The sequence below is a fragment of the Tursiops truncatus genome, chromosome 21, assembly GCF_011762595.2.
Source record: "Tursiops truncatus isolate mTurTru1 chromosome 21, mTurTru1.mat.Y, whole genome shotgun sequence".
Classification (NCBI taxonomy): domain Eukaryota; kingdom Metazoa; phylum Chordata; class Mammalia; order Artiodactyla; family Delphinidae; genus Tursiops; species Tursiops truncatus.
In genome coordinates, this window is record NC_047054.1 from 33919178 (window position 1) to 33940613 (window position 21436).

The 21436-nt window shown below is 40.0% G+C and overlaps 1 protein-coding gene across 2 annotated transcripts in view; it reads right to left on the reverse strand.

Annotated features, from left to right (window-relative positions):
- Positions 1–21436, reverse strand: part of SH2D4A (SH2 domain containing 4A) — a 74824-nt gene that overhangs the window by 14730 nt on the left and 38658 nt on the right. For both annotated transcript variants that reach the window (XM_033848786.2, XM_033848785.2), the window contains exons 6-8: positions 16959–17070; positions 15401–15602; positions 9919–10049 (exon numbers count right to left, since the gene is read on the reverse strand). In XM_033848786.2, coding sequence (XP_033704677.1) covers positions 9919–10049; positions 15401–15602; positions 16959–17070 — 445 coding nt within the window. The remainder of the gene's footprint in view (positions 1–9918; positions 10050–15400; positions 15603–16958; positions 17071–21436) is intronic.

Here is a 21436-nt window from a genome sequence, read left to right on the forward strand (position 1 = left end):
GAAAAAGAATTCAGAGTAATGATAATAAAGGTGATCCAGAATCTTGGAAATAGAATGGAGGCATGGATTGAGAAAATACAAGAAATGTTTAACAAAGATCTAGAAGAACAAAAGAACAAACAAACAGAGATGAGCAATACAATAAGTGAAATGAGAAATACACTAGAAGGAATCAATAACAGAATTACTGAGGCAGAAGAACAAATAAGTGAGCTGGAAGACAAAATGGTGGTAATATCTGCTGAGGAGAAGAATAAAGAAAAAAGAATGAAAAGAATTGAAAACAATCTCAGAGACCTCTGGGACAACACTAAATGCACTACAGGGGTCAAATTACAGGGGTCCCAGAAGAAGAAGAGAAAAAGAAAGGGTCTGAGAAAATATTTGAAGAGATTATAGTTGAAAACTTCCCTAACATGGGAAAGGAAATAGTCACCCAAGTCCAGGAAGCACAGAGAGTCCCATATAGGATAAACCCTAGATGACACACACCAAGACACATATTAATCAAACTAACAAAAATTAAATTCAAAGAAAAAATATTAAAAGCAGCAAGGGAAAAACAAAAAATAACATTTAAAGGAATCCCTATAAGGTTATCAGCTGATATTTCAGTAGAAACTCTGCAGGCCGGAAGGCAGTGGCAGGATATACCTAAAATGATGAAAGAGAAAAACCTACAACCAAGATTACTCTACCTGGCAAGGATCTCATTCAGATTTGATGGAGAAATCAAAAGCTTTTCAGACAAGCAAAAGCTAAGACAATTCAGCACCACCAAACTAACAACAAATACTAAAGAAACTTCTCTAGGTGGGAAACACAAGAGAAGAAAAAGACCCACAAACCCAAAACAATTAAGAAAATGGTAATAGGAACATACATATCGATAATAACCTTGAATGTAAATGGACTAAATGCCCCAACCGAAAGACACAGACTGGCTGAATGGATACAAAAACAAGCCCATATATATGCTGTCTACAAGAGACCCACTTCAGACCTAGGGACACATACAGACTGAAAGTGAAGGGATGGAAAAAGATAATCCATGCAAATGAAAATCAAAAGAAAGCTGAAGTAGCAATACTCGTTATCAGATAAAATAGACTTGAAAATAAAGACTGTTACAAGGCATAGGAAGGACACTACATAATGATCAAGGGATTAATCCAAGAAGAAGATATAACAACTAAATGTTTATGTACCCAACTTAGGAGCACTTCAATACATAAGGCAAATGCTAACAACCATGAAAGGGGAAATCAACAGTAACACAATAATAGTAGGGGACTTTAACACCCCACTTACACCAATGGACAGATCCTCCAAACAGAAAATAAATAAGGAAACAGAAGCTTTAATGACACAATAGATCAGATAGATTTAATTGATATTTATAGAACATTCCACCCAAAAGTGGCAGAATATACTTTCTTCTCAAGTGCACACAGACCATTCTCCAGGAAAGATCACATCCTGGGTCACAAATCAAGCCTCAGTAAATTTAAGAAAATTGAAATCATATCAAGCATCTTTTCTGACCACAGTGCCTATGAGATTGGAAATCAATTACAGGGAAAAAACAGTAAAAACCACAAATACATGGAGGCTAAACACTGCGCTACTAAATAACCAAGAGATCACTGAAGAAATCGAACAAATAAAAAAATACATAGGGCTTCCCTGGTGGCACATTGGTTGAGAGTCTGCCTGCTAATGCAGGGGACACAGGTTCAAGCCCTGGTCTGGGAAGATCCCACATGCCGTGGAGCACCTAGGCCTGTGAGCCACAACTACTGAGCCTGCACGTCTGGAGCCTGTGCTCCGTAACAAGACAGGCCGTGACAGTGAGAGGCCCGAGCACCACAATGAAGAGTGGCCCCCGCTTGCCGCAACTAGAGAAAGCCCTCACACAGAAACGAAGACACAATGCAGCCAAAATAAATTAATTAATTAATAATTTTTTAAAAAGAGTAGCTATTATCATCACTGAAGGGAAGTAAAAACTTTAAAAAAAATACATAGAAACAAATGACAACAAAAACACAATGACCCAAAACCTATGGGATGCAGCAAAAACAGTTCTAAGAGAGAAGTTATATCAATTCAATCTCACTTCAAGAAACAAGAAAAATCTCAAATAAACAATCTAACCCTACACCTAAAGCAAGTACAGAAAGAAGAACAAAGAAAACCCAAAGTCGGTAGAAGGAAAGAAATCATAAAGATCAGAGCAGAAATAAATGAAATAGAAATGAAGAAAACAATAGCAAAGATCAATAAAACTAAAAGCTGGTTCTTTGAGAAGATAAACAAGATTGATAAACCCTTAGCCAGACTCATCAAGAAAAAAAGGGAGAGGACTGAAATCAATTAAATTAGAAATGAAAAGGGAGAAATCACAACTGACACCACAGAAATAAAAAGGATTATAAGAGACTACTACAAACAACTATATGCCAATAAAATGGACAAACATGAAGAAATGGACAAATTCTTGGAAAGGTACAATTTTCCAAGATGGAACAAGGAAGAATTAGAAAATATAAACAGACCTATTCCAAGTAATGAAATTGAAGCTGTAATTAAAAATCTTCCAACAAACAAAATTCCAGGACCAGATGGCTTCACAGGCAAATTCTATCAAACACTTAGAGAAGAGCTAACACTGATCCTTCTGAAACTCTTCCAAAAATTTCCAGAGGGAGAAACACTCCCAAATCCATTCTATGAAGCCATCATCACCCTGATACCAAAACCAGAAAAAGACATCACAAAAAAAGAAAATTATAGACCAATATCACTGATGAACATAGAAGCAAAAATCCTGAACAAAATAGTAGCAAACAGAATCCAACAACATATTAAAAGGATCATACACCATGATCAAGTGGGATTTATCCCAGGGATGCAAGGATTCTGCAATATATGCAAATCAATCAATGTGATCCACCATATCAACAAGTTAAGGAATAAAAACCATATGATCATTTCAATAGATACAGAAAAAGCTTTTGACAAAATTCAACAACCATTTATGATAAGAACTCTACAGCAAATGGGCATAGAGGGAACCTATTTCAACATAATAAAAGCCATATATGACAAACCCACAGCAAACATCATACTCAATAGTGAAAAACTGAAAGCATTTCCACTAAGATCAGGAACAAGAGAAGGATGTTCACTCTCGCCATTCTTATTCAACATAGTTTTGGAAGTCCTAGCCATGGCAATCAGAGAAGAAAAAGAAATAAAAGGAATCCAAATTAGAAAAGAAGAAGTAAAACTCTCATCATTTGCCGATGACATGATACTATACATAGAAAGTACTAAAGATGCAACCAGAAAACTACTAGAACGAATCAATGAATTTGGTAAGGTTTCAGGATACAAAATTAATGCACAGAAATCTCTGGTATTCCTATACACTAACAACAAAAAATCAGAAAGAGAAATTATGGAAACAATCCCATTTACCACAATAACAAAGAGAAGAAAATACCTAGAAGTAAACCTAACTAAGGAGGCAAAAGACTGTACTCAGAAAACTATAAAACACTGATGAAAGAAATCAAAGATGACATAAACAGATGGAGAAATACACCATGTTCTTGGATTGGAACAATCGATATTGTGAAAATTATTATACTACCCAAAGCAATCCCTATCAAACTACCAATGGCATTCTTCATACAATTAGAACAAAAAATTTTACAATTCGTAGGGAAACACAAAAGACCCCACATAGCCAAAGCAACCTTGAGAAAGAAAAATGGAGCTGGAGGAATCAGGCTCCCTGACTTCAAACTATACTACAAAGCTACAGTAATCAAGACAGTATGGTACTGGCACAAAAACAGAAATATAGATCAATGGTATAGGATAGAAAGCCCAGAGATAAACCCATGCACATATGGGCACCTAATTTATGACAAAGGAGGCAAGAATATACAATGGAGAAAATACAGCCTCTTCAATAAGTGGTGTCGGGAATACTGGACAGCTACATGTAAAAGAATGAAATTAGAACACTCCCTAACACCATACACAAAAATAAACTCTAAATGGATTAAAGACTTAAATGTAAGGCCAGACACTGTCAAATTCTTAGAGGAAAACATAGGAAAAACACTCTTTGACATAAACTACAGCAAGATCTTTTTTGACCCACCTCCTAGAGAAATGGAAATAAAAACAAAATTCAACAAATAGGACCTAATGAAACTTAAAAGCTTTTGCACAGCAAAGGAAACCATAATCAAGATGAAAAGACAACCCTCAGAATGGGAGAAAAATTTGCAAATTAAACAATGGACAAAGGATTAATCTCCAGAATATATAAACAGCTCATGGAGCTCAATATCAAAAAAACAAACAATTCAATTAAAAAATGAGCAGAAGACCTAAATAGACATTTCACCAAAGAAGACATACAGATGGCCAAGAGGCACATGAAAAGACACTCAACATCACTAATTATTAGAGAAATGCAAATCAAAAGTACAAAGAGGTATCACCTCACACCGGTCAGAATGGCCATCATCAAAAAATCTACAAACAGGGCTTTCCTGGTGGGGCAGTGGTTGAGAGTCCGCCTGCTGATGCAGGGGACACGGGTTTGTGCCCCGGTCCGGGAGGATCCCACATGCCGTGGAGCGGCTGGGCCCGTGAGCCATGGCCGCTGAGCCTGCGCGTCCGGAGCCTGTGCTCCGCAACGGGAGGGGCCGCAACAGTGACAGGCTCGCGTACAGCAAAAAAAAAAAAAAAAAAAGTTAAAAAATCTACAAACAATAAATGCTAGAGAGGGTGTGGAGAAAAGGGAACCCTCTTGCACTGTTGGTGGGAAGGTAAATTGATACAGCCACTATGGAGAACAGTATGGAGGTTCCTTAAAAAACTAAAAATAGAACTACCATATGACCCAGCAATCCCACTACTGGACATATACCCTGAGAAAACCATCATTCAAAAAGAGACATGCACCACAATGTTCATTGCAGCACTATTTACAATAGCCAGAACATGGAAGCAACCTAAATGTCCATCGACAGATGAATGGATAAAGAAGATGTAGCCCATATATACAATGGAATAGTACTCAGCCATAAAAAGAAACGAAATTGAGTTATTTGTAGTGAGGTGGATGGACCTAGAGTCTGTCCTACAGAGTGAAGTAAGTCAGAAAGAGAAAAACAAATACCATATGCTAACACATATATATGGACCCTAAAAAAGAAAAATGGTTCTGAAGAACCTAGGGGCAGGACAGGAATAAAGACTCAGATGTAGAGAATGCACTTGAGGACATAGGGAGGGGGAAGGGTAAGCTGTGACAAAGTGAGAGAGTGGCATGGACATATATACACTACCAAACGTAAAATAGATAGCTAGTGGGAGGCAGCAGCATAGCACCGGGAGATCAGCTCGTGCTTTGTGACCACATAGAGGGGTGGGATAGGGAGGGTGGGTGGGAGACACAAGAGGGAGGGGATATGGGTATATATGTATAAGTATAGCTGACTCACTTTGTTATACAGCAGCAACTAACAACAACGTAAAGCAATTATACTCCAATAAAGATGTTAAAAAAATAGTACATTAAAAAAAATCATGGTGAATTAATATTTGATTTTTTTAACCAATAAAGAAGTCAATATAAGGCTTTTCATGGAAATTAATGTAAGAATTGGAAAAATAAATTCTTTATAAACTAATAAAAAAAGGCTAACTGGACAACAAATCAATGCTAATTAAATTAAGGTGGTTCCACCGCAGGCTGTTAGATTAACAAAGAAGTCTGGCAATACCACGTATGTCAAGTATATAGGAAGAAAAACTCTCAAGTATAGCTGGTGGGAGTATAACTTTGTATAATCACTTTGGAAGGCATTTGGCAATATTTAATATAATTAAAGATGCACATACCCTACCTCCCAGCATTTCCACTTCTAGATGTATACCCTGAAGAAATTATCATGAATGTCTACAATGAGACATGTTCAGGGTGTATACCACATCATTTTCTGCAATAGCAATAAAATGTACCAAATGTAGGAGAAGGGATGAATGAATAATGATATGTGTGTGTAATAAAATATATATCATCGTTAAACACAAATAAAGCATTATGTGTTTTATAGTGTGTGTATTATAAATATTTAAATAACATATATCATATAACACTGCACTACAGGTAAAATGAATGAGCCAGTCTCATTTATAAACAAAGAAAAACCCAGATAACATAATGTTGAGAGAAAACACACGTTGCAGAAGAATGTCTATAACATGATACCCATGTAAATGTTAAACACAATATTCTGTTTTATAGAAACATATATATACCTATGTTTTATATTTTTAAAATATATTTTATAGAAATACACAGGTATGCATGTATATAATAAGAGTATAAAAATATGGATGGAAAGGACAGCTTCAGAAGAGTGGTTCACCCATTGGGAAGGAGAGAATGAAATAGAATCAAAAAGGGAATAAAAAAGAAGCCTTAATTCTCTCTGTCAGGATTTCTTTCTTAATAAAAGCAGATGTGAAGTAAATATGGTTTTTAACATTCACTGTATCTGGAGAGTAGCTATAACATGTTTCATCACTGGCACTAGATATATTTCCCTCTGTACTGTTCTTGTTTAAAATATTTCATAATTAGAAAAATCATGTTTAGGGACCTCCCTCGTGGTCCAGTGGTTAAGAATCTGCCTGCCAATGCAGGGGACATGGGTTTGATCCCTGGTCTGGGAAGACCCCACATGCCACAGGGCAACTAAGCCCATGTGCCACAACTACTGAGTCTGCACTCTAGAGCCGTGAGCAGCAACTACTGAGCCCATGAGCCACAACTACTGAAGCCTGCATGCCTAGAGCCCGTGCTCCACAACAAGACAAGCTGCTGCAATGAGAAGCCCGTGCACCACAACAGAGTAGCCCCCGCAACTAGAGAAAACTCACGTGCAGCAAGGAAGACACAGTACAGCCAAAAAAAAAAAAAAAAAAAAAAGAAAGAAAGAAAGAAAAGAAAAATCATGTTTAAACGAGGAGAGAAAATCCTCCATAATGTGGGTGGGCCTCATCTAATCAGTTAAAAGCCTTCACAGGACAAAGACTGACCTTCCCTGAGCAAGAAAGAATCTGCCAGGGGGTGGACAGCCTCTGGATCTGAGCCACCAATCTGGCCATTCTCCCTCTGGCTGGCCTGCCCAGCAGGTTTCGGACCCACCAAGCCTGGGACAGAGATGGGGGGGTCTCTGCTCCTCTCTGCCACTGCGCTGAGTGGTGGCTGGCACTCCCTCAGGTTCTGTGCCTGGTCTTCCTCTCTTACCATCTTCCCAACTCACCCCTGGAAAGTCTCATCCCCTCCATGCTTTTAATTGTGGGCTAACGATCCAATCTATTATCTCGAGGGTTGACCCATTAATCTGATTGCCAAATGGATACTTTCGCACAACGGCCCCCCAAAACATTCAAACTCATCATATCCCAAACGAGTGCACTGTCTCCCTCCCCTAAGTCCCTGCATCCTCCTGGGTTCCTGTCTCACCAACAGCGTGCAGCTTCCACCCACCCCACAAGCCAAAGGCCCAGCAGCCCTCACTTCCCTGGTCTCCTCCTACCCAGCCCCATCCTTACCCAAAGCTAATTAAGAGAAAGGGGTGAAATAGAAACTTCTGTGGGGTGGAAGATTAGGTGGCCAAAACAGTAATTTAGGAAGGGTGATTAACAGAGTGCATGACAATGAATGGAATATGGCAAACCAATAAAGAAGAGCTTCCATGCCGCTATTTCAAAACAGGCTTCCTGATAAATAAACAATTATATTTCCAAAAGATAAGTTGTGATCCATCTTCTCTTTGTGATAGAAATGTGAAATTTTGTCTTCTTAAAACCGAAGATAATGATTTACATTGACTACCTGGCTGTGTATTTATTTATTATTACCTTATTTTATTGTATCATATTATTTGCTTTGTTTATAACTATGATGTTTGTATAAATAAAAATAATTCAATAACAATTAATAAATTATATGTAAAACTCAAGAGTCTTATTTTTCAACCAAAGCTTCAACTAGATTTTTAGTCTGACTGTGTCTTCCTAGCTTGTAGCAACTGTTTCAAACAGATCTGCCCATTGAAGTATCAGAATTTTTAATAACACCAACACTTTGAATTTCTCACTCCCTGCTGTTAAAAAAGCTACCACCCTTTCAATCAGGGATGACAGCATCTTCTGCCCAGTGACACAGAAGCTACAAAGTGGCTGATTTCCTCACTGCTTATCTTAAAAAGGAAAAAAAAAACAGGCAATGTGGGGCAGCGGAGTTGACCATGACAGACGGGTCACTGACCATGTTCTTTCTATTCATCTTCTGATGCTGTCGTCACTCTTTCCCCCAGTGTCTTCAGAGCAGAATGGAAAGGAAGGACCTGGTCCCGGGAGGGCTGGGCTGGGGGGCTCCTCTGGGGATGGACAATTACAAAACCTAAATCGCCAAAGAACATGCACTTTCCAGGAAAACTAGGCTGCTGTGCTGTACCTGTAAAGGCAGCTCTTTGGCAATGAGCCTACCGCAGATAACGTGGTTCTTTTTAGAGGAGTTTGCCATGCTGTGTGTTTGGGAGCTTGTTTTTGTGGTTTTATTTATGTGTGAGACGATCCTACTGAAAAGAGAGTAAGTAGCATTAAACATAACTCAAACCGAGATACCCGTTAGGACAAGTGTGTTCCATGAGAGGATGTGATCTCTGTCTTAAAGCTGTCGTTGGGACTTCCCTGACAGTCCAGTGGTTAACCCTCCGTGCTTCCACTGCAGGGGGCACGGGTTCAATCCCTGGTTGGGGAACTAAGATCCGGCGTGCCGCACCGTGTGACCAAAAAAAAAAAAAAGCTTTTGTTGTCCACGGGACCAGTGAGTCCAACCCAACCACAGACCTCGTGGAAGCCAATCGAGGCAAGAAGCCACCTCCTTCTCTTGAAGTTCAAGAAACGGAGAGGTCGGTGAGGCAGGCGCTGGGTAAACAGAGTCTTGGATGAGCCTAGCTTCAAGGGTCGAATGAAGACGTGCTTTACGAGCTGACCTCTGCTCAGTCCCCAACAGACCCACTTTGCAGCCTTAATCGCATGGGTCAACTTTTAAGTTCAAGATCACAAAGTCCCACCCCTTCCCTTAACAGATGAGGAAAGTAAGGCTCAGATAAACGGAATCACTGCGGAGAACGATGATCTGCTCAAGGTCACTCAGCCCGAGACCTTCCGGCCACCCACAGAGGCCACACCAGCCCCTCCCTGGGTGGGGGACGGATGACAGCGCCGCCATCTGGGGCCGTCCCAAGGGGCCTGCCTTCCCTCCGCCCTGAAGATAACTACTGGCCCCACACAAAAGGAGATCTTTGTTTTTTATTTTTCCATACTCCTAACAGAGAAGGATTTTTAGTTTTTATTTCAGAGGAAAAGGCTTTAGACAGTTGTGTTTCATTAAATCAATATTTGGTTATTTTAAACATCATCTTCCTCCACACCAGAATATGAAAAAATCATGTAATAGCAATAACCAGGAGAAAATAATTTTATATTTAGTGAAGATAAGGGATGGGGGTTTCTGCTGTGATATCACTGCATTTTTCTTTTTTCTTTTAACATCTTTATTGGAGTATAATTGCTTTACAATGTGGTGGTGCCCGTCCGGGGTGATGAATCACCCCCGTGCTGGGAGCCACCGTGGCGTGGGCCTCTGGTTGTGAGACAGCAGCTCCCTGAGAAAGCCGGGAAAAGCTGCTCTGTGAGAACAAGGTCAGAGCCTCTTCGGGGGCAGCTCAGGTGAAAGGCAGCCCTGACCCTGCGTGCCTGGAGGCCGAGCCGGCTCACCCACTACCAGGGGCGGGGCCGTGCACTCACCGTGGAACCATGGGGCGATGCTGTCCGAGGTGCCCAGGTAGCCGGCCCGCAGCGGGAGCTGCTCCTCCCGGAACCAGCGCACGATGTCCGCATGGGCCGAGTGGGACGCCGGCCTTGCCGCTGCCTGGTTTCTGACATTCATGAAGGGTTTCAAGTTAGATTCAACTTATTGGAAAATAATGCTTTCAAAAATCACACACACACGCAGAGAGTATAACACGTCTGAAGATCTGGCCTCGCAGCTGAGCTCACGGGGTGTGACCCTGTGCACGGCTGTCACACGGTTCCTTCAGGGCAGGGAATATAAGGGAGCAGATCTGTCACCTGCCCTTCCAGTCCTGCAGGCTAGCCATGAGCTGCTGCTGTACCGACACACAGATTTTAATTCATTTTTAATATGAATGAGAAGCTCCATTAATTAAAATTTGACAAAATGAGCATTAAAAACTGAAATACACCCCCAGCCATATTTTCCTGGAGAGCATGTACTTGCAAAAGGAGGAAACCAGATGCAATAGAATAAACTTTCTCCCTAACACTTTCATCATTCACTTTCCTCATCTTTCTGTTGCCACTAACCTCTCTGACTTGCTTCCTTCTCTCCCATACTTTGAAGAGTTCTGCTAAAAGGCAGTCTCAGAGATAAAAAGTAAAAGCAAGAGGAGTGTTTGAAGATAGGTTAAGAGAAAGATACAGGCAGCAGAATGGATTTGAAATAAATTCAGTAGCAGAACTTAAGTCAATTTCCACTATAAAAACTAATACTGCAGTGTAACAAATGTATTCCCAAGTTCCAGGCCCACAAATTCTGAGCAGAATTCAATGTAAAAACAACAAGTTTGGATGAGCTACCGGAATATCCTGCCATGTAAATTACGTTCTTTATGCTTTTTTATGGTAACACATGCTACCAGGAGTTACATGTGACATACATGTCAGATATATACACGTGATGTATATGCATGCGCATACATACATAGCATTTTGGAGAAAACAGCTTATAATACTTGACTTTCCAAGGGAGCAGACACTGCACACACATGAGATTACATGTTAAGTTCTCCTCCTGGCCTTCAGATTAGGTTCTTTTCTTCGGGAAATCTTTGGAGGTAAAGCAGAAACTCCAAGGACAGCCTGTGTCTGTCTTTCCCTGGGCTGGCTCCTAGCTGACCTTGGTCATCACTGTTTGAAGTCCCAGCCCTGAAACCATCTGGTCTGGCCACCTCACAAAAAGCACTTCATGCAAGTGGCTTAAGTTGGAAAAAATGAGCTACTGGAGCTTAAAACATCGTCTTAAAACCCTCATTAAAAGGCACCTTCAGGGCTTCCCTGGTGGCGCAGTGGTTGAGAGTCCGCCTGCCGATGCAGGGGATACGGGTTCGTGCCCTGGTCCAGGAAGATCCCACATGCCGTGGAGCGGCTGGGCCCATGAGCCATGGCCACTGAGCCTGCGCGTCCAGAGTCCGTGCTCCGCAATGGGAGAGGCCACAACAGTAGGCCCGCGCACCGCAAAAAAAAAAAAAAAAAAAAAAAAAAGGCACCTTCATTGCTGTCAGTCACATAAGCTGTGCTCTCAAAATACTGTGGGTGCGGGTGTATGACAAGCTGTATTCCACCCTTGGGGGAGCCTGGAGAGGCACATAGCCTGCGGGGACCTGAGGCCCGACAGTGACAGGCTCGGGTGTGGGAGGCACCTGCGCAGGAGTTCACACTCCGTGCCCCAGGCACAACGTTGAGGGGCCTCTCTTGTTGTCATAAGGAAAAAATCGTTCCCCAAACTGTCACTCTGTAGAACATGGTCAGTTAGTGCTGGTCCCCAAGGCCCCAGATGGAACCTTTCAACTGAGTAAGTATAAATAATCATAGAAGAGGAAATGGTCCACCTCCTGCTTCCTCTGAGGACAGAATCCACATTAGGAAAAAGCCCTGAAGATAACTACTGGCCCCCACACAAAAGGAGACCTTTGTTTTTTATTTTTCCATACTCCTAACAGAGAAGGATTTTTAGTTTTTATTTCAGAGGAAAAGGCTTTAGACAGTTGTGTTTCATTAAATCAATATTTGATTTCTCTTGGTTATTTTAAATATCATCTTCCTCCACACCAGAATATGAAAAAATCATGTAATAGCAATAACCAGGAGAAAATAATTTTATATTTAGTGAAGATAAGGGATGGGGGTTTCTGCTGTGATATCACTGCATTTTTCTTTTTTCTTTTAACATCTTTATTGGAGTATAATTGCTTTACAATGTTGTTTTAGTTTCCGCTGTATAACAAAGTATATCAGCTATATGTATACATGTATCCCCATATCCCCTCCCTCCTGAGTCTCCCTCCCACCCTCCCTATCCCACCCCTCTAGGTGGTCACAAAGCACTGAGCTGATCTCCCTGTGCTATGCAGCTGCTTCCCACTAGCTATCTATTTTACATTTGGTAGTGTATATATGTCCATGCCACTCTCGCACTTCGTCCCAGCTTACCCTTCCCCCTCCCCGTGTCCTTAAGTCCACTCTCTATGTCTGCATCTTTATTCCTGTCCTGCCCATACGTTCTTCAGAAGCTTTTTTTTTTTAGATTCTATATATGTGTGTTAGCATACAGTATTTGTTTTTCTCTTTCTTACTAACTTCACTCTGTATGACAGATTCTAGGTCCATCCACCTCACTACAAATAACTCAAATTTGTTTCTTTCTATGGCTGAGTAATATTCCATTGTATATATGTGCCACATCTTCTTTAGCCATTCATCTGTCGATGGACATTTAGGTTGCTTCCATGTCCTGCCTATTGTAAATAGTGCTGCAATGAACATTTTGGTACATGTCTCTTTTTGAATGATGGCTTTCTCAGGGTATATGTCCAGTAGTGGGATTGCTGGGTCGTATGGTAGTTTTACTTTTTGTTTTTTAAAAAATCTCCATATGGTTTTCCATAGTGGCTGTATCAATTTACATTCCCACCAACAGTGCAAGAGGGTTCCCTTTTCTCCACACCCTCTCTAGCATTTACTGTTTGTAGATTTTTTTTTTTTTTTTTCCGGTACGCGGGACTCTCACTGTTGTGGCCTCTCCCGTTGCGGAGCACAGGCTCCGGACGCGCAGGCTCAGCAGCCATGGCTCACGGGCCCAGCCGCTCCGCGGCATGTGGGATCTTCCCGGACCAGGGCACGAACCCCTGTCCCCTGCATCGGCAGGCGGACTCTCAACCACTGCGCCACCAGGGAAGCCCATTTGTAGATTTTTTGATGATGGCCATTCTGACCAGTGTAAGGTGATAGCTCTTTGCAGTTTTGATTTGCATTTCTCTAATTATTAGTGATATTGAGCATCCTTTCATGTGTTTGTTGGCAATCCATATATCTTCTTTGGAGAAATGTCTATTTAGGTCTTCTGCCCATTTTTGGATTGGGTTTTTTGATATTGAGCTGCATGAGCCTCTTGTATATTTTGGAGATTAATCCTCTGTCAGTTGCTTCGTTTGCAAATATTTTCTCCCGTTCTGAGGGTTGTGTTTTCGTCTTGTTTATGGTTTCGTTTGTTGTGCAAAAGCTTTTAAGTTTCATTAGGTCCCATTTGTTTATTTTTGTTTTTATTTCCATTACTCTAGGAGGTGGGTCAAAAAGGATCTTGCTGTGATTTATATCATAGAGTGTTCTGCCTATGTTTTCCTCTGAGAGTTTTATAGTGTCTGGCCTTACATTTAGGTCTTTAATCCATTTAGAGTTTATTTCTGTGTATGGTGTTAGGGAGTGTTCTAATTTCATTCTAATTTCAACTGTAGCTGTCCAGTTTTCCCAGGACCACTTATTGAAAAGGCTATCTTTTCTCCATTGTATATTCTTGCTTCCTTTATCAAAGATAAGGTGACCATATGTGCGTGGGTTTATCTCTGGTCTTTCTAACCTGTTCCATTGATCTATATTTCTGTTTTTGTGCCAGTACCATACTGTCTTGATTAATGTAGCTTTGTAGTATAGTCTGAAGTCAGGAAGCCTGATTCCTCCAGCTCCATTTTCCTTTCTCAAGATTGCTTTAGCTATTTGAGGTCTTTTGTGTTTCTATACAAATTGTGCAATTTTTTGTTCTAGTTCTCTGAAAAATGCCATTGATAGTTTGATAGAGATTGCCTTGAATCTGTAGATTTCTTTGAGTAGTATAGTCATTTTCACAATGTTGATTCTTCCAAATCAAGAACATGGTATATCTCTCCATCTGTTTGTATCATCTTTAATTTCCTTCATCAGTGTCTTATAGTTTTCTGCATTCAGGTCTTTTGTCTCCTTAGGTAGGTTTATTCCTAGGTATTTTATGCTTTTTGTTGCAACGGTAAATGGGAGCGTTTCCTTAATTTCTCTTTCAGATGTTTCATCATTAGTGCATAGGAATGAAAGAGAGTTCTGTGCATTAATTTTGTATCCTGCTACTTTACCAAATTCATTGATTAGCTCTAGTAGTTTTCTGGTAGCATCTTTAGGATTCTCTATGTATAATATCACGTCATCTGCAAACAGTGACAGTTTTACTTCTTCTTTTCCAATTTGGGTCCCTTTTATTTCTTTTTCTTCTCTGATTGCTGTGGCTAAAGCTTCCAAAACTATGTTGAATAATAGTGGTGAGAGTTGGCAACTTTGTCTTGTTCCTGATCTTAGTGGAAATGGTTTCAGTTTTTCACCACTGAGAATGATGTTGGCTGTGGGTTTGCACTGTAGTTTTATTCAGGGATTTTCCAAAACAAATTGTTCTGCCTAATTCCCCCCACAGCCTAGGAGGCAAAGGGACCACCATGGCCAAATAAAGTCTTCATTTAAAAAAGAAACATTTCCAGCTGCTGCATAGCACAGGGAGATCAGCTCAATGCTTTGTGATGACCTAGAGGGGTGGGGTAGGGAGGGTGGGAGGGAGGCTCAAGAGGGAGGGGATATAGGGATGTATTTATACATATAGCTGATTCACTTTGTTGTACAGCAGAAACTAACACAACATTGTAAAGCAATTGTACTCCAATAAAGATATTAAAAAAAAAAAAAAGAAAAGAAACATTTCCAAATTCTCAATCTATGAGCTTGGCTGTATATCCCAGAATGAGAATTATCATCAAATCTTTAATCCTGAGCAGAGGAAGTGTAGCTCTGCTCATGATGTGAAGCCCGGCAAGCCTGGGTTCCTACTGTGATGACCCCCCAGTTGTCCCCCCTCCCCTCACTGGCTGTCACCAGGTGGGGGTGAGCTGGGCTGGTGGCACAGGACCTCGCTGAGCATCTTCACAAAATTCCTGGCTGTGTTAATGGTACCCACAGCGGGGATTTTACAGATGAGGGGAGATGAAGGGCTGCCCAGGTGTCTCAGAATCACAGACTCAGAGGTGGAGCCGGATTGAATGGCACCAGTAGGCTCTCTCCCCGCAGCGGCCATGCAATTCATCTATTTTAATCAGCCATTTCACCGCTTATGCTTAAAGCCACCTGCATGGCTTCTTACCTGAGAGGTCTGCAGGGGTGTCCCAAAGGGCTCAGGAACTGAGGCTTGGGTGGAAGGGGGGGCCTCCGAGGCTTCTGGGGGCCACCGAGGGGGCTCTGTGGCCCCTCGCCGCCTCTCCCCCTCTGGGACAGCCTCTTGTAGTCCTCCCGCGCCTGTTTTGCCAGGGAGCGCCTCCTCTCATCAGCTGCCTTGGATTTTCGCACTAGAAAAACAGTGGGGTTTGAGAAAGGCCCTCATGAGCCACGGAGATGTTTAGAAGAATCAGCACCTCAGACGGTGAACAGAACGGACTCTGGTAACAATGAACAGGCACCAGCAATGCCTAGCATTAAAGACCCTAGCGCAGGATGTAAGAATAAGCTTTACTGAGTGTATCTGTACTTCAGACATTATTGATCAGAATCTGTTATGTTTGATTTCACAGAAATGCCTGAAGTCTTCCATTACACTAAGATTTCACTGCATATAAGTGACTGGATCTGGTAAACATTTTCACTTCACAAAAATTGTCATTTTAATGGTGTTGATTGTGATGGAATTCCCAACATTCTGCAAACACAGCCGCCCCTGTTCTCCTCCTGTTGCTTCAAGGGATGACCGTGCAGTTAGGGTGTCTTTGTCCAAGTCAGATGGAAGCTCTAATCCTGTTTCAAACCCAAATCCTCCCAGCATCCATCACACATGCTCTGCTCTGCCTTCATCTGCACTGGCCTCTCCCTAGGAGGACGATCTCTGGGAAGTGCTAACTCAGAATGGGGCAGGGTTGAGCCATAGGTGTGGAAGGGATGCTGACACATCCAGCCTGTCACACCTGTGTTCTTCTGATTACAAAGTTAAGATGTGTTCACTGTTGAAAACTGAGAAAAATACAGAAAAACGAGAAGAATTCCAATAAATAACCTTGAATCCTGCCTCTCCAAGAAAACTAATGTTAACATTGCCACTTCTTTTCCCTCATATACTTAGACATTTTTAAGTAGGGATATTTTTCATACTATTTTATAATGATTTTTCTTCTCCAAGCTAAAAAGATATAAACACATTCCAAGGACTTTAAACACTCTTCCAAAACATTTTTTCATAGCTAAATACCATTTCATCATATACATACATCATAATTTTGATGGTACAAAGATGAATTGAGAACCTTTCTGCCATTCAATGTTTAGATGAGAACCTTTCTGCTATTCAATGTTTAGATGGCTCTGTAGCCTTTGAGTAATAGTTTAGTGTTAAAACATCTCTCAGGCTTCCCTGGTGGCACAGTGGTTGAGAGTCCGCCTGCCGATGCAGGGGACACAGGTTCGTGCCCCAGTCCGGGAAGATCCCACATGCCGCGGAGTGGCTGGGCCCATGAGCCATGGCCACTGAGGCTGCACGTCCGGAGCCTGTGCTCCACAATGGGAGAGGCCACAACAGTGAGAGGCCCGTGTACCGCAAAAAAAAAAAAAAAAAAAAAATCTCTCAACAACCACTCTAAGTGCTTCCTAGATGGATCATCTTATTCTGTGAACAAACTAGCTTAGTGTCACTGTTATGGAGGCCTCTGGGTACTCACAAGAGGCCTGCCACTCCGAATCTTCTTTCCAGCTCTTATAAATCTGCTTGGTTCTCTCTTCATCTATTTGTTTTACTTCTTCATCTTGTGTTTTCTTCACAGATTCTTTCTTCTGTTTAAAAAACCAAAAATAAATACTGGTGAGGGACTCTGGCAGTTTCCAGCAGTGAGGCAGGCACTAGGCATGGTATGGGCACAAAAATGGGCATATAGATGAATGGAAGAGAATAGAAAGCTCGAAAATGAAAACACAACCTTACAAAATCTATGGAAAGCAGCAAAAGCAGTTCTAAGAAGGAAGTTCATAGCACTACAGGCCTTCCTCAAGAAACAAGAATAACCTCAAATAAATAACCTAACCTACCACTTAAAAGAATAGAAAAAGAAGGACAAACAAAATCCAAAGTCAACAGAAAGAAGGAAATAATAAATATCAGAGAGCAGATAAATAAAATAGAGCTCAGAAGAAACATAGAAAAGATCAACAAAACCAAGAGCTGGTTTTTTTGAAAAGATAAACAAAATTAACAAACCTCTAGCCAGGTTCACCAAGAAGAAAAGAGAGAGTACCCGGATAAACAAAATAAGAAATGAAAGAGGAGAAATAACAACTGATACCACAGAAATATAAAAAAATCATAAGAGAATACTATGAACAATTATATGCCAACAAGTTGGACAACCTAGAAGAAATGGACACATTTCTAGAAACATGCAGCCCACCAAAGCTGAGTCAGAAACAAACAGCTAATTTGAACAGACCGATCACTAGAAGTGAAATAGAATCTGTAGCTAAAAAAAGAACTCACTGCAAACAAAAGTCCAGGACCAAATGGCTTCACTGGGGAATTCTACCAAACATACAAAGAAGAACTTACACTGATCCTTCTCAAACTCTTCGAAAAGACTGAGGAAGAGGGAACACTCCCAAATTCATTCTATGAAGCCACCATCACCCTGCTGCCAAAACCAAAGACACTACAAAAAAAGAAATTTACAGGCCAATATCTTTGATGAATATAGCTGCAAAACTCCTCAACAAAATATTTGCACACTGAATCCAACAACACATAAAAAGGATCCTATACCATGATCAAGTTTGATTCATTCCAGGGTCACAAGGATGGCCCAACATATGCAAATCAATCAATGTGATACACCACATCAACAAAAGAAAAGACAAAAAACCCATGATTATCTCAATAGATGCCGAAAAAGCACATGACAAAATTCAACATCCATTCACGACAGAAACTCTCATCAATATGGGTATAAAGGGAACATATCTCAACATAATGAAGGCTAGTTACAACAAACCCACAGTCAACATCATAGTCAATGGTGAAAAGCTGAAAGACTTCCCAAAGGAACGAGACAAGGATGCCCACTCTTACCACTTCTATTCAACATAGTATTGGAAGTCCTAGCCACAGCCACCAGACAAGAAAAATAAATAAAATGTACCCAAGCTGGAAGGGAAGAGTAAAACTGCCACTATTTGCAGATAACATGATACTCTATATAGAGAACCCTAAAGTCATAACACAAAAACTACTAGAACTAATAAATGAATTCAGCAAGATAGCAGGATACAAGATTAATACACAGAAACCTGTTGCACTTCTTTACACTAACAATGAAATTTAAACATGATTTTAAAATCATGTCAAAACAAAAACAAAAACCTAGGAATAAACTTAACCAAGGAGGTAAAAGACCTATACACCGAGAACTATAAAACATTTATAAAGGAAACTGAAAATGATTCAAAGGAATGGAAAAATATCCTATGTTCTTGGATTGGAAGAATAAATATTGTTAAAATGGCCATACTACCCAAAGCAATCTACAGATTTAATGTGATCCCTATCAAAACACTCAGGACATTTTTCACAGAACTAGAACAAATAATCGTAAAACTGATATGGAACCAGAAAAGACCCAGAATTGCCAAAGCAATCCTGAGGAAAAAGAAAAAAGCTGGAGGAAAAATCTTCCCAGACTTCAGACTATACTACAAAGCTAAAGTAACCAAAACTGCATGGTAATGGCACAAAAGCAGACACATAGATCAATGGAACAGAATAGAGAGCCCAGAAATAAACCCTCGCACCTATGGTCAATTGATCTATGACAAAGGAGGCAAGACTGTACAATGGAGAAAAGACACCTTCTTCAACAAGTGGTGTTGGGGAAAGCTGGACAGCTACATGTAAATCAATGAAATTAGAATACTCCCTCAAACCATACACAAAAATAAACTCAGAATTGCTTAAAGAACTACATATAAGATACGACACAATAAAACTCCTAGAAGAGAACATAGGCAAAACCTCCTCTGACATAAACCGTACCAATGTTTTCTTAGGTCAGTCTCCCAAGGCAAAAGGAATAAAAGCAAAAAATAAACAAATGGGACCTAACCAAACGTATAAGCTTTTGCACAGTAAAGGAAACCATCAACAAAATAAAAAAACAACCTATGGAATGGGAGAAAATATTTGCAAACGATGCAAACAACAAAGGGTTAATATTCAAAATATACAGACAGCTCATAGAACTCAATATCAAAAAGGTAAACAACCCAATCAAAAAAGGAGCAGAAAACCTAAACAGATTTTTCTAAAGAAGGCATACATATGGTCAACAGGCGCATGAAAAGATGCTCAACTTCACCAATGATTAGAGAAATGCAAATCAACCACAATGAGCTATCACCTCACACTAGTCAGAATGGCCATCATCAAAAAGTCCACAAATAATAAATGCAAAAGAGGGTGTGGAGAAAAAGGGAACCCTCTTACACTGTTGGTGGGAATGTTAATTGGTACATCTACTATGGAGAACAGTATGGAGGTTCCTTAAAAAACTAAAAATAGAGCTACCATATGATCCAGCAATCCCACTCCTGGGCATATATCTGGAGAAAACTCTAATTCAAAAAGATACATGCACTCAATGGTCATAGCAGCATGATTTAAAATAGCCAAGACATGGAAACAACACAAGTGCCCACCAACAGATGATTGGCTTAAGAAGATGTGATACTTATACACAGTGGAATATTACTCAGCCATAAAAAAGAATGAAATATTACCATTTGCAGCAACATGGATAGACCTAGAGATTATCATAATTAGTGAAGTAAGTCCGACAGAGACAGACAAATATTATATATCACATATATGTGGAATCTAAAAAGTAATACAAATAAATCTATATACAAAATAGATTAGAAATAGAAACAGGCTCACAGACACAGAAAACATATTTATGGTTACCAAACGGGAGAGGGAAAGAGGGAGGGAGGAACAAATTAGGAGTATAGGATTAACAGATATAAACTGCTATATATACAACAGACAAACAACAAGGATTTACAGTATAGCACAGAGAATTATACTCAATATCTTATAATAATGTATAATGGAATGTAATCTGAAAAAAAAACTTAATCATTTTGTTGTACACCTGAAACTAACACAATATTGTAAATCAACTGTACTTCAATAAAGAAAAGAAAAAATAAAATATACAAAAATATCTTTTAAAAGCATCCTTTTTGAGAAGGAAAAATATAGAATAAGAAACATGAGTCTTCCTTAAAAAGGAAATATCTTATTGAAGTATAGTGGTCTTACAATATTATTTACTGTGGTAAAATACATATAACATAAAATTACCATTTTAAATTTTTTAAAAATTGTGGTAAAATATACATAACACTAAGTTTACCATCTTAACCATTTTGACATGTACAGTTCTATAGCCTAAGTACACCCAAGGGAATTCGTTTTTAACCAAAGAGAAAACTAACACACCAAAGCACTTAAAAATTCCTTTGTTTCTTTGAGGACAACCTTCTGAGTGTTCATGAGAAAAATGAATTTACAACTTGGTGTGGCAAAAAGCCTCGTCAGCTGAGTCATGAAACAGGCTGAGGGGCGGGAAAGACGGGCCGTGCTTTGCTCTGCACCACAGAAATGGCTTTTTTCTCTTGTGTTTTCCTATAGAAAGATAAAGACTTTCTTGTGGTTAAATTATTTCACCACAAGTAAAATACGAACCTCGATGCTGTGAAACTGGTTTCAATCACCATTAAAGCACAGTTAGCACAGAAGACGGTGGTAATTCATATTATGCACTTCACCTCAGATGCAACGAAACTTTTGTGGTTTCACTGTTTTCACTTTTTTTCTTACATTCTTTTCCTGCCTAGAGCTAAGCCCCCCTTCTTTAGTTAATATTATAAAAACCAAAGAGCAGCTTTTGGTGTTTGAAATGACTTAAAATTTGCCATTGCCTTATTGACCTGTTGGCAAGCCTGAAAATATCAAAAGTGCTGGTAGAAATTTCTAAGCTCAAACAGAAAAAAATTCAAAGGGAGCTTTGTTTGTCTTCCACACACATATTTTTAAATGATTTTAAATAATTAGAAAAATATAGCTACAATATTAAACTATGCTATCATAGCATAC